Consider the following 24,329-nt stretch of genomic DNA (forward strand, 5'->3'; position numbering starts at 1 on the left):
TGAGCAGGTGGCCCAGCCGACAAAGTTTTTCCATACAGTTGGGAAAGAATTCTTCTCTGTTAAGGTTGTCTTAACCAAGGATAACCCAAATTTGTTGTAATATTAAACTTCAACTGTCATTTTATTTCTAAGTCTTATCTTCGCATAGAATTTGGTTGAGAGATTGTGCAAAACGTCTTGCCCCTGATCCAGATACTGTGAGGCAGAGTGAAGCATTTCTCCTTTCATTATAATTATTTCTTCTCATCAACTTTATAAACCTTTGATTTTTTTTCAATTTACCATCAGAACAGACCTCAAAGTCAGCCAATAAAGTGAATTTAAAGTACGTCCAACAGCAATGAAAGAAGTTATTTTAGTTCTTTCGATGTCAATTTGAAGATGTTTTCAGTTCAACGTGATATCTCAGCTTTTCAATTCATTAAGAAGCCTCAGTAATCTTACACATGATCTGCAAAATCTTTTCTAACAGGAGAGTGATCTGAAGACTTTAAATTTGTCACAAAGGAAAAATGCAAAATAAATAATTATTTTGTGTGCCAGGTATACATAATTGATTAGCAGATACATATTAGCCCATTAAAACTGTTGCTTATTCACCCGACTGTATTGGGTGAATATTCTGATAACAATTTGGGTTCAGGTTGTGCTGAGCTGTGCTATGCCAAACTTGCTCAGAATTTTGTCAAGGTCAAGACGATTTGCTTGGTATTACTGTATGCGACCAGCATCCTTGAAATTGTTATATTTACAGCAATGGCTGGGTCAGATCTGGAAAAAATTTGCAAGTGTTTGGGCTCGGATCGACCTTGGTTGGATCAGATTTTAACTTTATGCTTGAGCAGACTTCTGCTTCCACCTACCACCTTCGTGTCACTTCAGTTAACCTCTCCACACATCATTTTCCAGAGTCAGTGTCCTTCTTGCATTCACTTATGGTTTGGGGTTTTTAAAAAATTTTTTGTTTGGGATGTGGAAATTGCTGGTAAGGACAGCATTTACTGCCCATCCCTCAAATGCCCTCGAGAAGGTGGTACAACACAAAAGGCGCTGGAGGAACTCAGCATCTATGGAGGGAAATGGACAGTCAATGTTTCGGGTCGAGACCCTTCATCTGAACTCGAGAAGGTGGTGTCTACTGCAGCCTTCTGCACAATGTTGATGGGTTCTTGAGTTCCAGGATTGAGACTAGGTGACGCTGAAGGAGCGGCAATATTTTCTGAACCTTTAAATTATACCCACCGAATGCAGTTACTCTGGGCACCTTTAACCTCATATTACTGTTTATATGATGTAACTGACATGGCTGAGAATTCAGTAACAGGACGTTCTTTGATAGTCTTCTCATCTGCTGGAGTGTGGCACTTGAATGGAGATTCTGGACCTCCCCATGTTACTGTATCTCTGCACCTCCAACAAAATCTACAGGAAGATACCCACATGTTGCGAGACTTTGAAGTCTGTTGGATCCCAGATACTAGGCAGCACAGTGGTGCAGCTAATGGAGCTACTGGCTCATAGCTCCAGTGAGCCGGGTTCAATCCTGACCTCCAGTGCTGTCTTGTGTGGAGTTTGCACGTTCTCCCTGTGACTGCACAGGTTTCCTCCGGGTGCTCTGCATTTTTCCCACATCCCAAAGACATGTGGGTTGGTAGGTTAATAGGCCTGTAAGTTTCCCCTAGTGTGTGGGCGAGGGGTAGAATCTGGTGGGGGAATTGATGGGAATGTCGGGAGAATAAAATGGGATTAATGTAGAATTAGTGCAAAATGGGTGCTTGATGGTTGACATGGACTCAATGGGCCAAAGGGCCTGCTTCCACGCTATATGACTCCGACTGACATTGCCTTCTGTATCAAGGTGTGTGTGCTGTACCTGTTCTGTTGGTAGCATATCAACGGTACAAGAATACCTCTTAATACTAGACTACATTTTGCATATTCACACAACTAATACAATGGTCAAAGGTAAGAAGCACATACAAACATCAAGCAACATCAAAAGATCCACAGCAAAAGTCGACAGAAATTACAAATGCCTCAGGTAGATTATCATCAGCTAAAGGAAATGACTGAAATTCAATACAACAGAAACAAATCGAAAGATTAAGGAAGGTTTACAGCTGTTCCTTCCACAGACACTGGGGGACAATAACCTCTAAAATAAAACGAAATAATGCTGAAAATCCTCAGCAGTTTAGGCCAGCATCTGTAGTTTTTTTTAATTTTTGGTACAATTACCTCACCCAATTTGCTGGAGAGACATCGCTTATAATTAACAATTACATTTCTCACTCAACAGGAGGACAGGAAAAATAAACGGTTGCCCTTTTACTTACGGTTTAGCGATTACAGCATGTGCCAATATGAACAGAGGTTCTCTGGAGTATCATCTTGAAGATACTTGAATTCCAAATGGATTTCCATCAAAATTCACTCAACAAGCATCTTAGACCATTGCAATGGGAGACGGCTCAGAAGAAATCTGAAGACTTACTGCTGTACTAGCAAGCTTTTGAATCAGCAGCAAACTGGGAGGGAGATCAATCACTCATGATCACTAAAAGGATTGAATTCTCTTACATTGTTCCATGTAATATTGTAATACCACTTGTGAAGTCCATGTGTTCTACTAAATTACAGAGTCAGCCAGTAATGCTCTGTGTACTAGCCTTTGATTTTGAGAAACTCCACCTTATTATACTGATCAGCATGCCATAGTCATCTCTGAACACTCAAATCTTCCCTCTTCACTTGCACTTTTATCACAGTATTTAACCATGGAAGTACAGGGAGTAGAGTTTGAGGAACTTGTCAGGGATTCATAAAAAGAGCCACAGAAAATTTGCAAATAGTAAAATCAATTGCAGTTGATACTTGATAATTGCAAACAAACACATATTGGTACAGAGTATCGATAGAATACGCCATGGGGCAACCCTTTTACAGTTCAAGTGCTGAACTTATGATAACTGCAAATAGGTGATCCAAATGACCTTACTTCATCCATCCTGACAAATCCCTGAAATTCCAGTGGCTTTATTGTCTCTATTTCACCTGAAAGTTTGTTTAATTTAATAAAGAGGAATTTTCTGATATCTACCTAAATTACCCTTTCACTTCTGTTCCCCTGCTTTAACTCCACAGATACTGGTCCAGTTTGACTTCTTCTAATTGTTCAACATTAGCATAGCGGTTAGCGCAACACTATTACAGCGCCAGCGATCGGGGTTCAATTCCCGTCGCTGTCTGTAAGGAGTTTGTACGTTCTCCCGTGTCTGCGTGGGTTTCCTCCGGGTGCTCCGGTTTCCTCCCACATTCCAAAGACATACGGGTCGGTTAGTTTGGGTTTAAAATGGGCGGCGCGGACTCATTGGGCCGGAAGGGCCTGTTACCACGCTGTAAATAAAATTTTTAAAAAATTTAAATTTAAAATCATTCCTCAAGTGCTTCCTTTCGTAACAGATAAAACGAATTTGGGTGCTCCAGCCTCTTAAATGCAGGGTCAACCAAAGTGCTGAATAGCAGATCTTCCCATTATAATTTTCTCTAAAAGGAATATAGATCCTTTTGTTTATATTGACCTACTGCTGTAACCATAACTGTACAGTGGGACTTCTGAGAAGCCAAGAATACAAAGTTGAGAGCACAAAACTTTTGCTCATCAAGCCCCCAGATCCATTAATATATTGCCCCTTTTCTTTTTGAGCTTCCCATGAGCACCAAGTTTCTTGCTACATGGAGGAGATTCACAGAAAAACCAGTGGCGACATGACATTCTTGAGTGCTCCATGTGGTTAGGATCTGGAAAACACAGCCTTCAAATGGGATTGGATAAATACTTGAAGGAGAAAACAAGTGCCGGGATGAGCAAGGGCAGAAGGTACAGAAGCCCGAAGTCCCACACCACCAGCTTCAGGAACAGCTACCTTCCTATGACCATCATGGTCTTGAACCAACCTGCACAACCCTAATCCTACCTTAGCAACAGAATACTATGGACCACCTCTTGCACTACCATGGACATTTTGTACTAATGTCTTGTTTCATTGTTTCACTGTTTTGTATAATTTATGTTTATGTCCTGTGGGCTGTCTGAACCTACGTGCATGTGATGCTGCTGAAAGCAAGTTTTTAATTATACCTGTACCTCATCATACTTGAGCATATGACAATAAACTCAACTTGACTTGAAAGAGCAGGGTAATGAAACAATTCAGATTGCACTTTGAAAGAGCTAGTGATGACTTGGTAGGCCAAGTGGGCTTCTTCTATAGTACCATTTGACTCTCACGTGTTTTGCCTTTTTGTTTCAAAAGCCGGGGCCTGTATATCTTCTAAGGACTGCAAGCTTTCATAAGAGAATGCTTCAAACAAAGAGAGAACTAGTAAGTGACAACCTGTTAGAAAGGATTCTCAAATGTGCAAAGAATGAATGCAAAAATGTGGCATTTTCAGGTCACCAAAGTGGGTTTAATGAATACTGGCACTTTCTAATAGTGGAAAACCACAATGTTTCAAGACATAACAGTCTACCTGATCACTTAAGACATCTTATTAGTGTAATATCATGCCCATTTAACTTCTCCCTATGTCATAGATTCTATGGATTCAAGTTGTGATATTATTTGATGCAGTGAGCACTTCTGATCACGTAGATCAATTTGTTAATCCCAGGATCTTCAGAGGATGTGCAGTTTATGTCACTCAGATAGGAGACAAAGCTGCTTTAACTCAAAATGTCATAGCACAGAACCATTGATTAAGAATTCAAAACCTAACTCTACTCAACATTTAGATTCAATCTTTTGGTGGGAGCTGAGGGGGAATGGTGTTGGTTGAAGAGAGCGATCATGCTGGGCTTGTACAAGACTGGTGAAAAGGAGGAAGAAATTTTTTTTCTCTGCTTCCATCCAGCATCCACCTGCCTCTCTCTCCCAACTCCATCCCACCCCTCCCCTACCTGGCTCAACCTGCCTATCATCCTTCACCCCTCCTCAATCCACCAGTCATCTCCAGCTCCTGTCTCACCACTCCCCTCCCCTCTTTACGCTGGACATCTCCAATCTCAGTCCTGATGCAAGGTTTTGACCGACAATTCCTTTCACATCCCCCCCCACCCCCCCCCCCCCCCCACCCCCAGGACAGTATAAGGAGAGGTTGGGCAAACATGGGTTGCTTTCTCTGGAGTGGTGGAGGCTGAGGGGAGACCTGATAGAAGTTTATAATATGAGAGGCATGGATAGGGTAGACAGCCGGTATCTTTCTCCCAGGTTCAAAATGTCTCAGACCAGAGGGCATGCATTTAAGGTGAGAGGGGGTAAGTTCAAATGAGATGTGCAGGGCAAGCTTTTTACACAGAGAGTGGTGGGTGCCTGGAATGCGCTGCCAGGGGTGGTAGTGGAGGCAAATATGACAGGGGTGTTCAAGAGGCTCTTAGACAGGCACATGAATATGCAGAGAATGGAGGAATATGGACATTGTGTAGGCGGAAGGGTTTAGTTTAGTTAGGCGTTAATTACTAGTTTAATTAGTTCGGCACAACATCATGGACCGAGGGGCCTGTTCCTGTGCTGTGCTGTTCTATATTCTAGATGCTGCTCGATCCACAGAGTTCCTCCAGATTCCAGCATCTGTAGTCTCTTGTGCCCCCATTTCTATAGTTAGTTTTAACTGTCTCGCTTAGACAAATGGAAGCTAACCTTGGCGCACGCAAGTAAAGCCAGAAGAGCCTCTGACTCTGTGGAAGCATCCACCTGTATACAGTCCAAGAATCTATGGTGGAGGGGAAAAATAAATTAAAATATATCACAATATCTCAAATGTGAAGAGTCCTGCTGTACATCGGTACGGCAAGACTCAATGGGCTGAATGGCCTCCTTCTGTGCTGTAATTATTCTATAACATGATTAAGAACTGGTGTACGTATAGGTAGAGTCGTCCATACACATTCCCTTTGTCAGTAACAACATAAGACTGAGCTAAGGAAGTAAGATAATATTCAAGAAGGCAAATGTATTTGCCTGACTAGTGTCCTCTTCCACTGGGTGACTTTAGCCAGATATGAGTCAGTTACTTTCCAAATTGGGTGAAGTTGTTGCTAAAATTTGAGACTCAAATGGAACCCAGATTAATAAAACTTGTCTGCAGAATCCAGTGGTGGAGGGGTCCCAAATGAAATGCATCTGGACTGTCAGTCCTGTTCTTACTATGCAGAACCGCATACACAACTGGAGGTCTCATAATGAAAGATCTATGGCCAAAATTTTACACTACTTCATTGGGAGTTGCTCTAGAGGAAGAATAAAGGGAGCTTTGTCCTGCAGACAGTCACTCCATATTTGACCTGCAAATACAATTTTTACAGATGCACCACAAAAAACATCCTATCCTGATGCATCACTTGGTACGGCAACTGCTCTGCCCAAGACCACAAGAAATTGCAGAGAATTGTGAACGCAGACCAACCATCACACAAACCAGCCTCCCCTCCGCTGACTGGGCAGCACTTCATCGAGCACCCTCGCTCTGTCTGCCATACCAGCTGGGATCTCCCGGTGGCCGGCCATTTTAATTCCACTTCTGCTCCGTCTGCCCACGGCCTCCTCTACTGCCGAGTTGAAGCTGGGCACAGATTAGAGGAACAACACCCCAACCTGAACATCAAATTCTCTAACTTCCAGTAATCCCTTCCCTTTTTTTTCTGATCCCACTTGCCCCCAACACCCTCTTTCCCCTCCCCCACCTCTCCGTCTGCTCATCACCCACACATTCCTCCCACTGACTCCCTTCCCCACCTCCTTCACTTTATTCCATGGTCTTTTTATACTGGCTATCTCCCCTCTTTCTTTCCAGTCCTGAGGAAACGTCAACTGTTCATTTCCCTCCATAGATGCTGCCTGACCCGCTGAGTTCCTCCAGCTCCTTTGTGTGTTGCTCCAGATTTCCAGCATCTGCAGTCTCTTGTGTCTCCCCTCCATTAGCCCTGCCTACACTTCTCGCTGCCTCAGGAAGGCAGCCAACATAATCAAAGACCCCACCCACCCGGGTCATTCTTTCTTCTCTCCTCTCCCATCAGGCAGAAGATACAAAAGCTTGAGCACATGTCCCACCAAGCTCAAGGACAGCTTCTATCTCACTGTTACCAGACTCTTGAAGGGACCTGTCATATGCTTAAAAATTACTCTTGATCTCCAAATCTATCCTGTCATCGCTCTAATTTGTCCACCTGCGCTGCACTTTCTCTGTAACTACAACACTATATTCTGCACTCTGTTTTTCTTTTTACTACCTTGATGTACTTACATATGGACTGACCTGTCTGGATGGCACGTAAACAAAAGCTTTTCACTGTCTCTGGGTACGTGTGATAATAAACCAATACCAATAAACCACTCTGAAGCACAATTTGATATCCTTAACAATAGAAAATTCAAACCAAAATTATGGGAAAAAAATTAACATAGAACATAGAATAGCACAGAACAGGCCCTTCGGCTCACATAGCTAATCCTTCCTACCTACAGAATGCCCATATCCCTCTATTTGCCTCTCATTCATGTGCTCATCCAAACCCTTCTTAGAAGCCCCCAATGATTTTGCCTCCATCACCCTATCAGGCAACTCATTCCAGGCATCCACCACCCTCTCAGTAAAGAACGTACCCCTCACGTCTGTTCTGAACCTACCCCCTCTCACCTTAAATGCATGCCCTCTGGTACTGGATCGCACAATAATGGTGAGTCTCTCAAACATGTAACAACTAAGAGAATGCAATTACATACGTTAACACTCGAGGCTCATGAAGCGAATTCCAAAGTAACCTGCCTTGTAAAAGCAATGGCAGTGGTAACCTTTTCCATTTTAATAGCATTAAACTGTTACCTCAATCCTTTAAAAGGTCAAAGCACACTGTGCTTAAAATCAAGTGCTTCATTCAATTCCTATGAGCAGCACTTTGCGTATTCATGACAGCTCCCAACATTTTCAGTGAGTATTGGAGGTGAAATAAACGGATGAGTAGACTAAGAAAATATAATAACTCTGCCATTATTCTTACAAAAAAAATGACCTTTAAAACTTGAAACAGCTATAAGAACATTCATCAATAATAGATATGAATAGCAAATATCTGCCTGGGCAAATTTATATATTGGGTTGGCATTTGAGAAAACCATCTGGTTAGTCAATGCTTCTGAGATCCATTCTCTCTTTAAACTAGGCAATGCCAAACACAGTGGGCAACCCAAGACCCACACACCCACACCCCCCACTACCCCACCCCCCCACACACACACACATTTCAGTTTTGACATATTCTCTTTTCCTCTCATCTCACTCCTCCAACAAAACACCAATCTCCCAGATAAATTAAATGTTAAGGATGCTATATGTTTTTAGAACTGCCTTATAGTTTAACAAAATTTATATTAAAAGAAAAAAAATAACTTGTATACAACCAATTTTTTCTCTGAAAAATTAAGCAGAAATGTTCGCTTCAGCATTTAGTATTCTTATTTTTTTGAAGTACTTTAAAAGAATTGCAAATACTCACATGTGATACAGTCCATTTCCTTTCCCCCAAACTGCATTGCTCACGAGGATTTCTATTGTAGTGTAACCTTTTAAAGCAATCAGACTACAGCAGGCTCACACTTAACATCAGAATGCTCTGAGGAATGCAGAGATTCAAGAGGTGACGACAGCTCTATTAGTCGAGTATAAAACTGATTACCCAGCTCTCAGACACAGGTTTAGTTTGTATGTTTTGTGGAGGAGAAATACATGCACAAAGTAGCACTGTAAATTGGAAACAATACAAACTCTCAAAAGACCCAGCAGCATTTTTACTGTCAATTGAAATATCTTTCAGCATTCACGTGTTTGAAAAGAAGACGTAGTGTATTGTGCTCAGAATTGTTTCAGCAGCCTCTCGAAGTACTTCGCATTGAATCAATTAAATTGAAGTGCAGTAATTGCAATGCAGACAGGCTTAACAACCAATGAAAAACAGGTGGGTAGCACTTGTTGGCATTGTAGGAAAAGCTTTTGTCTTAATGAATGCAATGAGGGTGCAAAATGCGTGGAGGGCCGTGCTGGCTACAGAGAGCTTCTTGACTTCTCATTCTAAATTACAAAGTAAAGCTATTCTTTGCTTGTGTTCAGCTCATCTCTAATGTACCGACAGCAATGCTAATCGTCAAGAATCTAGTGATACCCCACTGGCAATGGCTAGCAATCTTCTTCAGCACTAAAAACAAAACTCTTCAAGAAACTCGATGCACAAAGGGATGCTATTTTCAGCATTTTAGCAGTACATTTTGAAGGGCTGCTGAGGCAAGGAGTCAGAGAGCTGCTACAGTGGGTTTACACAGGCTATCCACTGCATGACACACCTATTATTAGGCTCCAATGCAGTCAATGGAAGCAAATGCCAAAAGGCGCGTGCAATAACCAACCAATATTGTGGCTCCTGTGTTACATTTTGCCCATGTGCAATTTCACCACTATTATTTTGAACTCTTTCCTCAAGAACTATCCTGACATTGGTACTGATAGAGGCTGCTTATCCAGTCTATCCTCTCCACCCTCCTGCCGACTTCCACCATCCATTCCCCTGCATTGGGGGAATGCAAGTGTCCTCTGTGACCTGACTTTACAGGCAGCGGCCTTCAGAAAGATGAGCACTTGACTCCTGATTTATCAACATATGATGGAAAAAAAAACAAAATCCAACCCATCATTCTATGAGAGACGACAGGACCTTTTTAAAACAACTTTTTAAAAAAAGTCTTCGATTTGAGGAGGCTGTGAGAAAAAGTTATTTCAGTTCACAACCAAGATTTATTCAAGTATACAACTTACATTACTGTTTTCCCCACACTTTGACTGAATAGAGAATGTCTGTGCAGGAGGAACAACTTCTCCAGATGCCAATAGGCTCTGATCTCTTCCCCACCACAACTGTTTGGTGAAAGTTAATAACTGATTGGGTGAGGGTGCATGGCCTTACAAGTTATAGAATGGACACGGAAGTGACAACCACAAAAGGAGGGGCTTGTTTCAATCAAATGTCGGGGCATGACCCTTTTGTATTTCTGTAAAGGAAGGTTGGTAGGCAAACCTGGGTGGCTTTGCAAAGAAACGACGGACACGTCTAATCAACTCGTACTGATGGGGGCAAGTTATGCCCAGAGTCAGAGTTAGACCAATTGTGTTCAATTCTGGTCGCCACATTATGGGAAGGATGTGGAAGCTTTGGAGAGGGTGCAGAGGAGATTTACCAGGGTGCTTCCTGCATTGGAGAGCATGTCTTATGAGGAGAGGTTGAGCGAGTTAGGGCTTTTTTCTCTGGCGCGATGGAGGATGAGAGGCGACTTGAAAGAGGTATATAAGACCTTGAGAGGCATAGATAGAGTGGACAGCCAGCATCTTTTCCCCAAGGTGGCAATGGCCAATACTGGAGGTTACCTGTTTAAGGTGCGTGGGCAGGGGAGATGTCAGAGATAGGTTTTTTACACAGAGAGTAGTGGGTGCCTGGAATGCACTGCTCGGGGTGGTGGTGGGGGCTGATACGATAGGGTCATTTAAGAGACTATTAAATACACACATGGATGAAAGAAAAATAGAGGGTTATGGGAGGTGATGTAGAGAGGGGGATATATTGAATGGGGATAAGGTTTATATAGGTCGGCACAACATCGAGGGCGGAAGGGCCTGTACTGTGCTGTACTGTTCTATGTTCTACGTAGAACTGATTATGTGGGATTTGAATTCACAGTTAGAGTTAAAAGCTGTGTTAGACTGTTGTTGAAGTACAAGAGCTGCAGTGTGCACACTACTTAACTACAGTCTGCAACATTTCTTATCGTATAATCTTATATATGTCTTTTGTAGTTTCTTGTGATGTCTTATGTTATATTATTTGTTATATTTTACATTATATTAGTGATGGTGTTATTTAGTTTCAATAAATATTATAAAAAGCATTCTGAGTTGTGGTGCACTATGGCTTGACCACATCTGGATCATGGCCAAACATAGCTGCCAACTACTGGGGAGGAGAACCTACATCATGCTCAGCCAGATATGCCGAACAGATAATCCTGCTGAGACCTCCACCATCGCAGAAGGCAGCCTTATTTGATTCGCTCCACACAATATCCAGAAATGGCTGAGAGCTCTGGATACAGCAAAGGCTACGGGACCAAACAGTGGGCCACCGCAGCACTGAAGACCCACACTCCAGAACTAGCTGTGCCTCTAGCCAAGCTGTCCCAATACCGTGACAACGCTGGGATCTGCCCAGTAATGTGGGGGATTGCCCAGTGGGTCATGTTCACAAAAAAGCAGGAGAAATCCAACCAAGTTAATTGCAACACAATCACTCTTCTCTCAGTCAACAGTAAAGTAATGGAAGCTGCCATTGATAGTGCTGCCAATGTCCAGTTTGGGTTTCACTAGGACCACTCAGTTCCAGACCTCACCATAGCCTCAGTATAAACAGAGACAAAAAAGCTGAGTTCTGGAGATGAGGTGAGAATGACTGCCCTTGACATCAAGGAGCATCCAGGTACCTTGGTAAAACTAAAGTCAACGGGCATCAAAGGAAAAACATTCCATTGGTTGGAGTCATCACTTACACAGAGTCAATCTCAGCGCCAGGACATCACTGCAGGAGTTCCTCAGGGCAGTGTCCTGGGCCCAACCATCTTCAGCTGCTTCATCAGTGACCTTCCTTCCACCATCAGATGTGAAGTGGGGATGTTCTCCAATGATTGCACAATGTTCAATTCCATTCGCAATATCTCAGTAAATGAACCACTTCATGCCTGCCTGCAGCAAGACCTAGACAGCATTCAGGCATGGGCTAACAAGTAGCAAGCAACAATCACGCCAAGAAGTGCCAGGCAATGACCAGCTGCAACAGGAGATAGTCTAACCACCTTTTTCGACATTCAATGGCATCGCTATCATCAACCTTGGCAGCATCAACAACCTGGAAGCTCATCACTGATTATAAATTCAACTGGACCAGCCAAATAAATATGATCGCTACAAGGACAGGTCAGAGGCTGGGTATCCTGTGGCAAGTGACTCATCTCCAAGGCCTTTCCACCATCTACAAGACAGAAATCAGGGACATGATGGAATACCCTCTATTTAGTAATTGAGTGCAGTGCCAACAACTCACACCATCTAGGAGAGTCCAGATGAAGGGTCTAGACCCAAAACGTCGAATGTCCATTTCCCTCCATAGATGCTGCCTGACCCACTGAGTTAGTCCAGTGCTTTGTGTGCTGCTAGGACAAAGCAGCCAGCTTGACTGGCATCTCATTGAAGATCCTAAATATTCACTCCCCACCATCAGTGGCTCACAGTGGCTGCAGTGTGTACTATCCACAAAATACATTGCAGTTACTCACCTGGGCCACTCCAACAGCACCTTCAATGCCTGCAACACTGACTTGGAAGAACATTGCCAATCCTTCTTCTCATTGCATTGATGTCCTGGAATTTCCTACCTAACAGCACAGTGGGAGCATCTTCACCAGATGGCAGCTCAGTACCATCTTCTCAAGGGCGGGCAGGGAAGGGCAACAAATGCCAGTCTTGCCAGCAATGCCCAGATCCCAAGAATGTTCAAAAGAAATTGTGGGATTGAACTGCATTTCACACAACATTGGTCCTCACTGCAACCTTATATGGGACTGGTACAAAACACATCATTTCTGGCCCAGATGTTCTGAAGCGTGCTTTTTCTTTAAAATATCTATAAAGGGACCATTCTGGGGATAACAAGTTTCAAATACTTCTAAAAAGTGTCTGGAATCATCCACAATCGGAGAGTCAATGCTTTAGATATTAAATTCTTTCACCACAGAAATCTCTCCTCGGTTCAATGCTTCCACATTTAGTATTAGGATTTATAGTGAAAACAACCATAAAGCATCTTTACCTCCAGATCCCGGATGTCATCCAACATACTCAGCCTCTCTGGTACTGATTCAAGATGGTCCAATGCCATTTGTGTGCTCTAAATTCAGAACAAAATGAAAACACACTCAGGTTCACTCCATTTTGTTCAAACAGACCACAGCAGTAGGACCAGCATGACCTGAGTACACATACTAGTGGAACAGTGTTCTCATTGTTAACATTTTAGATGGAGGCTAAAATTCTCCTTCGTAGCAGAACGTGTAGGTCAAGTTTCTCATTAGTGACAGAGCAAGCGAGCCAGAGTTCACAGCACAACAATGCAAAGCTTTATGGTGCTGGAGGTGAAGGCAAACGTTCAAAGAAGCAATTGAAAATCAAAAACTGCAGATGCTGGAAATCTGAAATAAAATTAGAAAACACAAGAAGCACTCAGCAGGTCAGAAAAAGGAACAGAGTTAATGTTTCAGGTTGAAGACCCTTTGTCAGAACCAGAAAAGTGGGAAAACAAGTTAGTTCTAAGTTTCAGAGAGGATGGGGTAGAGATGGATAGGGCACGGTAGTGTAGCAGTTAGCATAACACTATTACAGCGCCAGAGACCCAGGTTCAATTCCGTCCACTGTCTGTAAGGAGTTTGTACATTCTCCCCGTGTCTGCATGGGTTTCCTCCCAGTGCTCCGGTTTCCTCCCACATTCCAAAGACGTACGGGTCAGGAAGTTGTGGGCACGCTATGTTGGCGCCAGAAGCGTGACGACACTTGCGGGCTGCCCCCAGCACACGCTACAGAAAAGATGCATTTCACTGTGTGTTTCGATGTACACATGACTGATAAAGATACCATATCTTATCTATCTTATGTCTTACAGGAAGGGGACAGGGTTGCCAAGGTGATTCCACTGCTTACAGAGTCATTTGATTGATGGATAAATGAGGGCAGAGAGAGAGGGGGAGAGAGAGACGGGGGGGGGGAGAGAGAAAAAGAGAAGAGAGAGAACAAAGGGACATGTAAAAAAGCTGTGAAATGCAGCTGTGGCTGAGATCTGAAACCAGAAAAATGCTGGGAATATCCAGCAGATCAGGGGGTGTCTATAAAGAGAGAAAAATTGAGTTAATTTTACAGTCGGATAATCTCACAGTACAACTGGCCAGTTCTGATACAAACAGTAAAAGCAAAATTGTTGAGTATATTATTTCCAAAGGCAGCAATGTGCCCAGACAGAATCCAACAATCACCTCACAGAATCCAGCAACGTTGGGCTCACTTAATCAGAACCTTTTGTCCTATCAACCCCTTTGCAACTTAAAACCAGGTCGTTTCTTCACTTTCCCAATTTTGATGCAGGGTCTTCAATTTGAAACATTAATTCTGTCTCTCTTACAGCCAGTGCTACCTGATCTGTTGAATGTTGGCAGTAATATTTGTTATTAATTGGCAGGAACACCCAAGGTCCTCTCTTTACAGAAATCAACCTTTCATTTTGTTCAGAAGTAAGAAAGGCGAGGGGAGACTGGGGGAGGAGTTGTGGGAAGAGGATATAAGTGTAACAAAGAAAATCTAGGATCACATTGCAAGCTCATCTACAATGGTCTTTGTACCTCATCCACCTCCTCCCCAGAATGTATTGATCCATGCTGAGGTAAGGTGCCGTGGCCAGACACGTATTTTGCCAATTTGATCATTCTTCAGGTATAAGCCTGGGTTGCAACTACTTGTGGGGCATGCAGTAGTGAATCACAGGTAACTATAACCTTTCACTAACCTGCACACCCACAACTTTCGACTGAAAGTCATCCAGTGTTGGAAAGGAAAGAAGAGCTTGCCTTACACTAGCCCACTAGGGCTACTCCACACAGGGACACTCTTACACACCGACTCTCTGGGTTTCAAATCTCAGGCTGGTCTGGTCGGTAAAAGTTAGTTTCAGAACCAGAGAAGGGTTTTGCAGTGCGGCTACAAACCAAGTCCCTGAAGATTACAACGACATTACCTGCAGCTGCTGATGTGATGTATTGACCACAGAATTGCAAGCAACTGAACATCTGTGGATTGCCAGGATTAATATCACCTGAGGTTTTATAAACATGGAAGAGTACTGTCATCTAAATACAACTTGGCCTTCTAAATCCACAAAGTGCTGATGCTGGACGATGAGAAGGAAAGCTTCACTGTCCATTTACTGACACTATACCTTGCATTATCCTGAAAGATTTCCTGAAATGGAAAGACTGCCAGTTTTCATTAATCTGATGAGCGCAGCATTCACTAAAAAAAAGCTCATGAAACTTTTTTATTTTAACCACATCCTCAAACATGTTTTGTTTCAGTGGCTGGCTGGAGAACACGTTGAGACCTAGTCAAATGACAATAAGCTGCGAAGGTAGGAGATCTGAAATGAAACAGAATATTTCAGGAGCATTCAGAAGATCTGTGGAGAGAATGCTGGAGTGTTATTCAATGCAGAGATAATGTTTCAGCTGGATATCTTTCAACTTGGTCCTGACTGTTTCCAAGTTATCATTTTCATGTAGTGGACTATTTTGGCAAATGGAGAAAACAGGTGCTTAATGGATGCTGTGCTAATAAGGCAGGTCTCTTTGAAAGTCCAGTTTTACCTGTAATTGCTGATCGCCATAGTTTGAACTTGCCTGGGGCTGTTAGAACAGGTTTAGCATTGTTGTTTGGATATAATGCTCACAAAGCAGAAATTTGAAGCATACCTTTGTAGAAATGGGTGCAAAGTGTTGAATGGCATACAACAGCGGGTTTCATGCTGACTCAGGGCCAGAACAAAAGGCCCACAGACTCTCGGACGCAGCACTGGAAGTCATGGTGGAGGAGTGATAAGCAGATCATTAGAAGGTGGAAGGGGTCTGCCTCATCCTCCTGAGTGTCTCTCCTGCTGCAGCTGGTGTTGCAACACCTGGCATCACCTCTGCCTCTTGCTCATTGGGCCAAACGCTGGCAAATGGGACTTGCTTGGATGGGCATCTTGGCCGGCATGGACCAGTTGGGCCAGATGGCCTGTTTCTGAGCCGTATGACCCCATGACTCTGCAGACGAGGGCACCAGCTAGATGTCCATGACCAAGCACTCCCTTTTCCTGGTGACTCCTACGAAGTGCCCAATATGGCAGGGTGACACAGTTACGCTTTATTTTGAGAGCAACTTGCCTGAATGCCTATCATTGGCAAGTTTGTGCTTTGTGAAGAATAAAGGCAACAGAAAGTTTGAAGGCTAAAAATTCAGAAAAGTAGATACCACTAAAACAAAGGAATAGAATAAAAATACTTCATAGTTATGTTTATGAGAGAAGTTTGACAATACACCCTGGGTCCACTCCAGCTGGAGATGTGGGTTAAGAATTTCAGTCTGGTTGAAAATTCAAGCCATTCAGAGTAATGCCCATCCCATCGAAGAACAATAATGAAATTCCCGTACGTAGAGCAAATGGTCAGGCAGCCACAACCTCATCCTCAATGTATAATACTATTCCGACTAATTCACTGTACAGTGCATTCAGCAAATCATTTATGGATATAATACCCAATTTCATCATGTGCATATAGCAATATTAATAAAACATTGATTAGACTGCACTTGGAGTATTGTGCGCAATTCTGGTCACTGCATTACAGGAAGGATGTGGAAGCTTTGGAGAGGGTGCAGAGGATGTTACCTGGATTAGAGGGTTTGAGCTATAAGAGGGTGGACAAACTTGGATTGATTTCTCTGGAGCATCGGAGGCTGAGGGGAGACCTGGTAGAAATGTATGAAATTATGAGAGGGATAGATAGTGTAGACAGCCTGAATCTTTTCCAGGGTAGAAATGTTGAATACTGGAGGGCATGCATTTAAGCTGAGAGGCGGAAAGTTTAAAGGAAATGTGTGGGGCAAGATGTTTACACAGAGTGGTGGGTGCCTGGAATGGGCTGCCAGGGGGAGTGGTGGAAGCAGATATGATAGAAGAATTCAAGATTTAATATAGGCACATGAATATGCAGGGAATGGAGGGATATGAAGGGCCTGTTCCTGTGCTGTACTGTTCTATGTTCTAATAAGGGCATAGAACAATGCAGCACACCTTCAGTCCACGATGTCGGTGCAGAGAATGATGCCAAATTAAGCTAATCCCTTCAGTCTACACATGATCCATATCCCTCCATCCCCTGTATATTCATGTGTGGCAGTTTCTGGCAAGGTCAACATATATTTCCCATCCCTAAAAGTGATGACAGAACATACAGCACACCCAAAACAAGTATTTGTAGGATCACAGTGGTTTGGTCAATTAGCATTTACTAAAGCAATACCGGGCGGAATTGCCTTTATACCCTCAGATTTCAAAGGATGGAGAGAATGACACAAACCTGTTTGAAAGGTTTAGTTGCAGTGATTAGAACTATCCTCAATACTTCTCCAAAGATCAGTCAACCTGGCCCGCACCATCTTAAAGAGATGCAAAGGAAGACAGGATACCGATACATGCAGCAATGTCAGGTTCCATGTACACGTACCACATAAAGAAACACGTGGAGCTGGAACAGGTTCTTAAAAATTTGACGCTGGGTGATTGCTGGAAAGCATTTGTTCTGGAGTACAAACGGGCATCAATATTTCTTTACGACAAAGAAAGAGGCCACTTTGGCCTTTCGAGTATGCCGGCTCACAGAGCAATCCCATTTACCACTGATTTTCTCTGTAACTTATTCTCCCCACATTCCCATCAACTCCCTCCAGATTCTACCAGTCACTCACATACTAGGGGTAATTTACAGCAGCCAGTTAACCTATCAACCTGCACATCTTTGGGATGTGGGAGGAATTCGAAACACCCAGAGGAAACCCATGCGGTCACAGAGAGAACGTGCAAACCACACAGACAGCACCCGAGGTCAGGATCGAACCTGGGTCGCTGGAGATGTGAGGCAGCGGCTCTACCAGCTGTGCCGCTGTGCCCATCCTAAAGCCAAAAACAGGCTCCAAAATCCCTATCGAGGTCACACAGGTTCTGTCTGAGCTGGAACCCAAGGGCACTGATGGTACTATAATGTCCTGCTGGGCATGGACTGAACAAAAAATGATGAGTTTCATTCTCTCCGAAATTAAAACAAAGGACAATATCTGTTTGTGGAATGTAAGGTTCAACAGGAAGTCAGAAAAGGCAGCAAGAGCCTGCAGCCACCAGCAGAGTGTAAAGAAACAGAGCAAGGGCAGGTCATCAGCACACAAACCCTGCTTTGTGCAATGATATCTCCAGCGTGAAGGTGGCAACAATCATCTTTCAACACTGTCAATAGCCCAAGGCTAGCTATAGAGGGGAAAAATGAGACATAACAGTTATTCATGAATTAGATCCTGTTAACAAAGGGAAAGTCAAAGAAATAGGTTACGAGAGCCCTTTTAAAGGGAAGTGAAGAGGCAGAGGCATTTCAATGGGGATCTCCAGAGCACAGCTAACATTGCCACTGATGGTAGAACAGGGACTGAGATACAAGAAAGGACTTCTTTATCAGTCACATGTACATCGAAACACACAGTGAAATGCATCTTTTGTGTAGAGTTTCTGGGGGCAGCCCGCAAGTGTCGCCACGCTTCCGGCGCCAACATAGCATGCCCACAACTTCCTAACCCGTACATCTTTGGAATGTGGGAGGAAACCGGAGCACCCGGAGGAAACCCACATAGACACGGGAAGAACATACAACCTCCTTACAGACAGCAGCTGGAATTGAACCCGGGTCGCTGGCACTGTAATCGCGTTGCGGTAACTGCTACACTACCGTGCTTGCTATATCAAGAAGGCCTGAGTACAATGTTAGCATAGAACGGCACATACATGTCAACATGTTGTAGACAGTGAACTAATGAAAGACAGTCACTAAAGTTATGAATTAGTTGAGTTTAGAATGTAAGCAATTCTATTCTGGACAAGATCCTATTTATGAAGAATGAAACAGAGGGAGTAGAGGAGGTGAGGCACATTTTGGAGAAATCAAAGCTGGAGCTTGATTCAAAATTCCAACAACAGTGAAGTGAAGGCAGAGATGGAGATGGGGAACAGCAGGAAATGGCTGTAATAGGTTCTGACAAAAGGTCTTCAACCTGAAATGCTGACTCTGTTTCTCTTCCCACAGATGCTCCCTAACCTGCTGCATATGACCTGCACTTTCTGTTTTTGTCTTTGATTTAGATGAGTTTTTTTTTTATTTTCATGGCTTCCATAGGATAGGGTTGTCAGAGAACTCACAATAGCATGATGGGCTGGATGCTCTTCTGTTTTGTGAAGGTAGAGCTGTGCTGTTGTAGATTTGAGAAATAGTTGTGAAGTTTTATGTGGTAATTGTAGAGGGAAAAGAGGGGAAAGAATTTCTGAAGCATGTTCTGGAGAATTTTCTTGCTCTCTATGTTTCCAGTCCAATGAGGAAGGAGGCATTGCTGGATCTGGAGAATAAGTTAATGAGCACATGTCAGAATCAGAATTAGGTTTATTATCACTGACATATGTCATGAAATTTGTTGTTTTGTGGTAGCAGTTCAGTGCAAAGACATGAAATTACTGTGAACTACAAAATAAATACATAGCGCTAAAAAAGAAAGGAATAGTGAAGTGGAGTTCATAGGTTCATGGACCGTTCAGAAATCTGATGGCAGAGGGGAAGAAGCTGTTCCTGAATCATTGAGAGTGTGTCTTCAGGCTCCTGTACCTCCTCCCCGATGGTAGTAACGAGAAGAGGGCATGTCCTGGGTGGTGAGGGTCTTTAATGATGCATGCCACCCCCTTTAGGCATTGCCTCTTGAGGATATCCTCGATGGTGGGGAGAGTTGTGCCCATGATGGAGCTGGCTGAGGCTACAACCCTCTGCAGCCTCTTGCGATCCTGTGCGTTGGAGCCTCCATACCAGGCGGTCATGCAACCAGTCAGAATGTTCTCCACCGTACATCTGTAGAAATTTGCAACTGTCTTTGGTGACATATGTTACGGACTCAGTGAAAGTCCCTTTAAGATAGAGAGTGTGTGTGTGTATGTGTGTGTGGGGCGTGCTTACGTCAATAGAAGATAAAGGACGTAATGACGTTGTTGAAGAAGTCAGAAGAAGAAGAGAAGAGAGAGAGAAGGGAGAGAGACACCAGCCTGCTAGTTTTCTCAATCGATGGATGAGAAACTATAACTGTGTCTGCCACAGAAATCCATGTATGGAAATTGGAAGTAATCCGGTGGAGTTCACTTTGTTGCTGACCTGTAGAAGGAAACAGGTATTTGTGTGTGGACGACCACAAGTCGGATGCTTTTCAGGGTGAGGAAGTCACTACCGAGTAAACACTGAAGTGTCGCTGGGGTTCCATCGTGGAACATTTGGATTTCGTATTTACTCTCTCTATGTTTCTCTACGTCTACGTCTTATCTTCAGACAACGGTGGTTGTTGAAGAAGCCCTTGCTCATGTTTCACCTTATGGCTTGCGGAACTGAACTTTAAGAACCATTCCTGAACTGGGAGTTTTGGACTTTGCCACACACACACACGAAGAGTTTAGTTTAGGGGTTAACGTTCAAGGTTTAACATTTTTGAATTCTAACATACTAACATTTTTACTTTTATTTTACGTATTATCATAAGTAGTGATTAATAAAATAGTTTTTAACACTGAATCATGCTCAGTGTGTTTCTATTGTTGCTGGTTCGTGACAAAATTGCGGGATTCGTCCGGGATAGTTCCCAAGGTTAACGAGATTCGTCTGGGATCCAATCCAAAGATTAACGAGTGTCGTCTGGGATCGTTCCCCAGATTGACGAGATTTGTTCGGGATTCAATCCAAAGATTTTTGAGGGAGGTCTGATAAATTCTTTTTAATTGGCTTGTGTGTGTGGAAACCAGCAGCAATGGATATTAAGGCATTTTTGGAGTCACCAACCCTACAGGGATTGGAGATGGCAAAAAAGGATGATCTGATAAAGATTGCTACAAGGTTAAACCTTACAGAAGTAAAGCAGTCTATGAGAAAGGCAGATATTCAGAAACTGATAGCTGGCCATTATGTGGAAAAGAAGGTGTTTGAGAAGGAAGTGTTAAAACAGTTTCCTGGCAGTGAAATAGCAATTTCTGAGGCACAGGTGCAGCTGGCAAAGATAGAGGCTGAACGAGAGCAAACCCAGTTAAAGATAGAGGCTGAACGAGAACAAAATAAATTAGAAGCTGAAAAAAAGATAACTCAGATGAAGTTAGAGGCTGAACGGGAACGAGAGCTAACTCGGATGAAGTTAGAGGCTGAACGGGAACTAATTCGGTTAAAGTTTGAGGCAGAGGAGAAGGAAAAACAGAGGGAGCATGAGTTACAAATGAAGCGTAGAAGTTTGGAATCTGATTCTGATGATGGTTTTTCAGCCAGTAGGGAGGTTCGATTAGTCCCTCCTTTTGAAGAAGATCAGGTTGATCAGTATTTCCAACATTTTGAAAAGGTTGCTGTGAGTTCAAAATGGCCAAGGAAAGGATGGGCTCTTATGGTACAGAGTGTGTTTAAAGGTAAAGCTCAAAAAGCTTATTCTGCTTTGTCTGCTGAGGATGCAGTTGATTATACCAAGGTAAAACAAGCTATATTGAAGGCCTATGAATTGGTACCTGAAGCTTATAGACAAAAATTTAAAGACTTAAGGAAATCTGCAGATCAGACTTATATGGAATTTGCCAATGGAAAGAGAGTATGTTTTGAACGATGGTACATGGCTAAAAATGTAGATGGGGATTTTGATAAATTGAAAGAATTGATATTAGTGGAAGACTTTAAAAGATGTGTTCCAGCTGAGTTAACAACATATTTAAATGAAAAGGCAGTGGAAACTTTACAAGAAACTGCTAGGTTGGCAGATGATTATGCTTTAACCCATAAATCCAAATGGGAACAACCTAAAACCTTTCAAAAGAGTTACAAGGACAATCCAGGTAAACCGGAGATTAAATTGGGAGGTTATCAAAAAAGGGAAGGATGAAAAGAAGCCAGGGCTGGAGAAACCTGTTGAGCGTACTTGTTATTACTGTAAGAAAGCTGGCCATGTGATATCTAATTGTGCCCTTTTGAAGAAAAGGAAGGAAGCTGTGCCCAATGCTTGCTTTCAGGCAATTAAAAATCAAAAAGGTTTAGGAGATGCTGTTAAAGATCAATCCTTGCAAGAGGGAAAAGCGGAAAAGTTGGAGGAGGTGAGAAAGGAATTCCGTTCTTATGTATCAGAGGGTTTTGTTTCACTGAATGATGGGTCACCCCAGGTGCCAGTGAAAATTCTTAGAGATACTGGGGCTTGTCAATCTCTCTTGCTGGACAGTGTTTTAAATTTTGGTGAAGAAAGTGACACTGGTGAGGTAAATCTAGTGCGAGGCATTACAGATGACACCATGTCTGTCCCTTTACACAGGGTGATTTTAAAGTCAAAGTTCGTAGAAGGACCAGTCGAGATAGGGATAAGACCTAGGTTGCCAGTGGAAGGAGTTTCTTTGTTATTGGGAAATGACCTTGCAGATGGAGAAATTGTTCCTGTGGTACGGTTAACAACCAAACCAAGGATTGATGAGTCTGAGAATGATCCAGATGTTTACCCATCATGTGCGGTGACTCGAGCTAGAGCTAGAGAATTAGCAAAGACAGACAGTCCGGTGCAGTCTGATGTGGTTCCTTGTGACAGTCCTAAACGGGAAGAAAATTATGATGCCTTATCTGAGACTTTTCTGTCTTCACTGGAGGATCAACATCCTTATAGTGAGCCTGAATTTAAAGATTTGTCTTTGTCGAGGAAGGAGTTTATGGTGGAACAGACAAAGGACCCTGAGTTGACAGAATTGAAAGGAAAAGCTCTCTCATGTGAGGAGATTGAGAAAGTGCCAACTGGATACTATGTCAAAAATGGAGTGTTAAGGAGGAAGTGGAGACCTCCCCATGTCCAAAAATTTAAAACTCGGTTGGAGAGAGTCTGCCAGCTAGCGAGAGAGAATTTGAAAACTAGCCAGATAAGAATGAAGACATATTTTGATAGACGTGCTCGGCCTAGGACATTTGCAGTGGGGCAAAAGGTGTTGGTATTTTTCCCTAGCCAAAATAATCCCTTGCAAGCTCGTTTTTCTGGACCCTATGTTATTGAATCTCGAGTGACTGATTTAACATATATAATCAAAACACCAGATAGACACAAGAAAACACAACTCTGTCATGTAAACATGCTAAAACCTTATTATGAGAGGGACTCAGTTGTGGCCTTGGTGGATGATGTAAAGGTTGTTTCTAGAATGCCTGATGTTGATGTTGAGGAAGGCCAATTTAGACCAAATATTGTTCCATCGAAACTAAAAAACCAAAATATCCTGGAGAACCTTGAAACGAAGTTGGACCATTTACAAGTTTCACAAAAACAACAGATGAGAAAATTAATTTTAAAATTTAAAAATCTGTTCCCAGATGTTCCAAACAGAACATCGATAATTACCCATGATGTTGATGTTGGGGATGCAAAACCAATCAAACAACACCCATATCGAATGAATGTGGAAAAAAGTAAACTTGTTGATCAGGAGATCAAATACATGTTGGAAAATGATATTATTAGACATTCTACTTCAAATTGGAGTTCGCCCTGTGTTATTGTACCTAAACCTGATGGAACTGTTAGATTTTGCACAGATTACAGGAAAGTGAATGCTGTAACAAAGTCAGATGCTTACCCTATTCCTAGGGTGGATGATTGCATAGATAGAGTGGGAAAGGCAAAATTTCTTACAAAGATTGACCTATTAAAAGGGTACTGGTGTGTTCCATTAACAGATAGAGGAAGGGAGATTTCAGCCTTTGTAACCCCTTCTGGATTGTATGAATACAATGTTTTACCATTTGGAATGAAAAATGCTCTGGCAACATTTCAAAGAATGATTAATTCAGTGATTCATGGGTTAAAACATACACATGCCTACATTGACGACTTAGTGACCGGGAATGATACTTGGGAAGATCACATCTCTGCGTTAGAAAGGTTGTTTGAAAGACTTTCTGAGGCTAACCTTACGGTTAACTTGGCTAAAAGTGAATTTGGTCATGCCACTGTGACGTATCTTGGTTATGTTGTAGGTCAAGGCAAGCAAGCTCCTGTTCAGGCAAAAGTTCAAGCAATATCTGAGTTCCCTATTCCCACAGGTACGAGGACTGTTAGAAGATTTTTGGGAATGGTTGGATATTACCGAAAATTTTGTAAAAACTTTGCTGATATTGCTCTTCCCCTAACTAATCTTCTGAAGAAGGGAGTAAAGTTTGTTTGGACAGATTCTTGTCAAGAAGCATTTGAGAAGCTGAAAGCCATTTTATGCTACCATCCTGTGCTCAAAACACCTGACTTTGAAAAGCCATTTTCATTAGCAGTAG

At 42.7% G+C, this 24,329-nt stretch overlaps 1 protein-coding gene across 4 annotated transcripts in view; it reads right to left on the reverse strand.

Moving 5' to 3' along the window:
- The window catches only part of LOC127576987 (centrosomal protein of 128 kDa), a 372,768-nt gene that overhangs the window by 25,534 nt on the left and 322,905 nt on the right, over positions 1 to 24,329 (reverse strand). For all 4 annotated transcript variants that reach the window (XM_052027856.1, XM_052027839.1, XM_052027847.1 and 1 more), the window contains exon 20: positions 12,956 to 13,033. In XM_052027856.1, the coding sequence (XP_051883816.1) occupies positions 12,956 to 13,033 (78 nt within the window). The remainder of the gene's footprint in view (positions 1 to 12,955; positions 13,034 to 24,329) is intronic.

This window comes from Pristis pectinata, chromosome 1, assembly GCF_009764475.1.
Source record: "Pristis pectinata isolate sPriPec2 chromosome 1, sPriPec2.1.pri, whole genome shotgun sequence".
Classification (NCBI taxonomy): Eukaryota; Metazoa; Chordata; class Chondrichthyes; order Rhinopristiformes; family Pristidae; genus Pristis; species Pristis pectinata.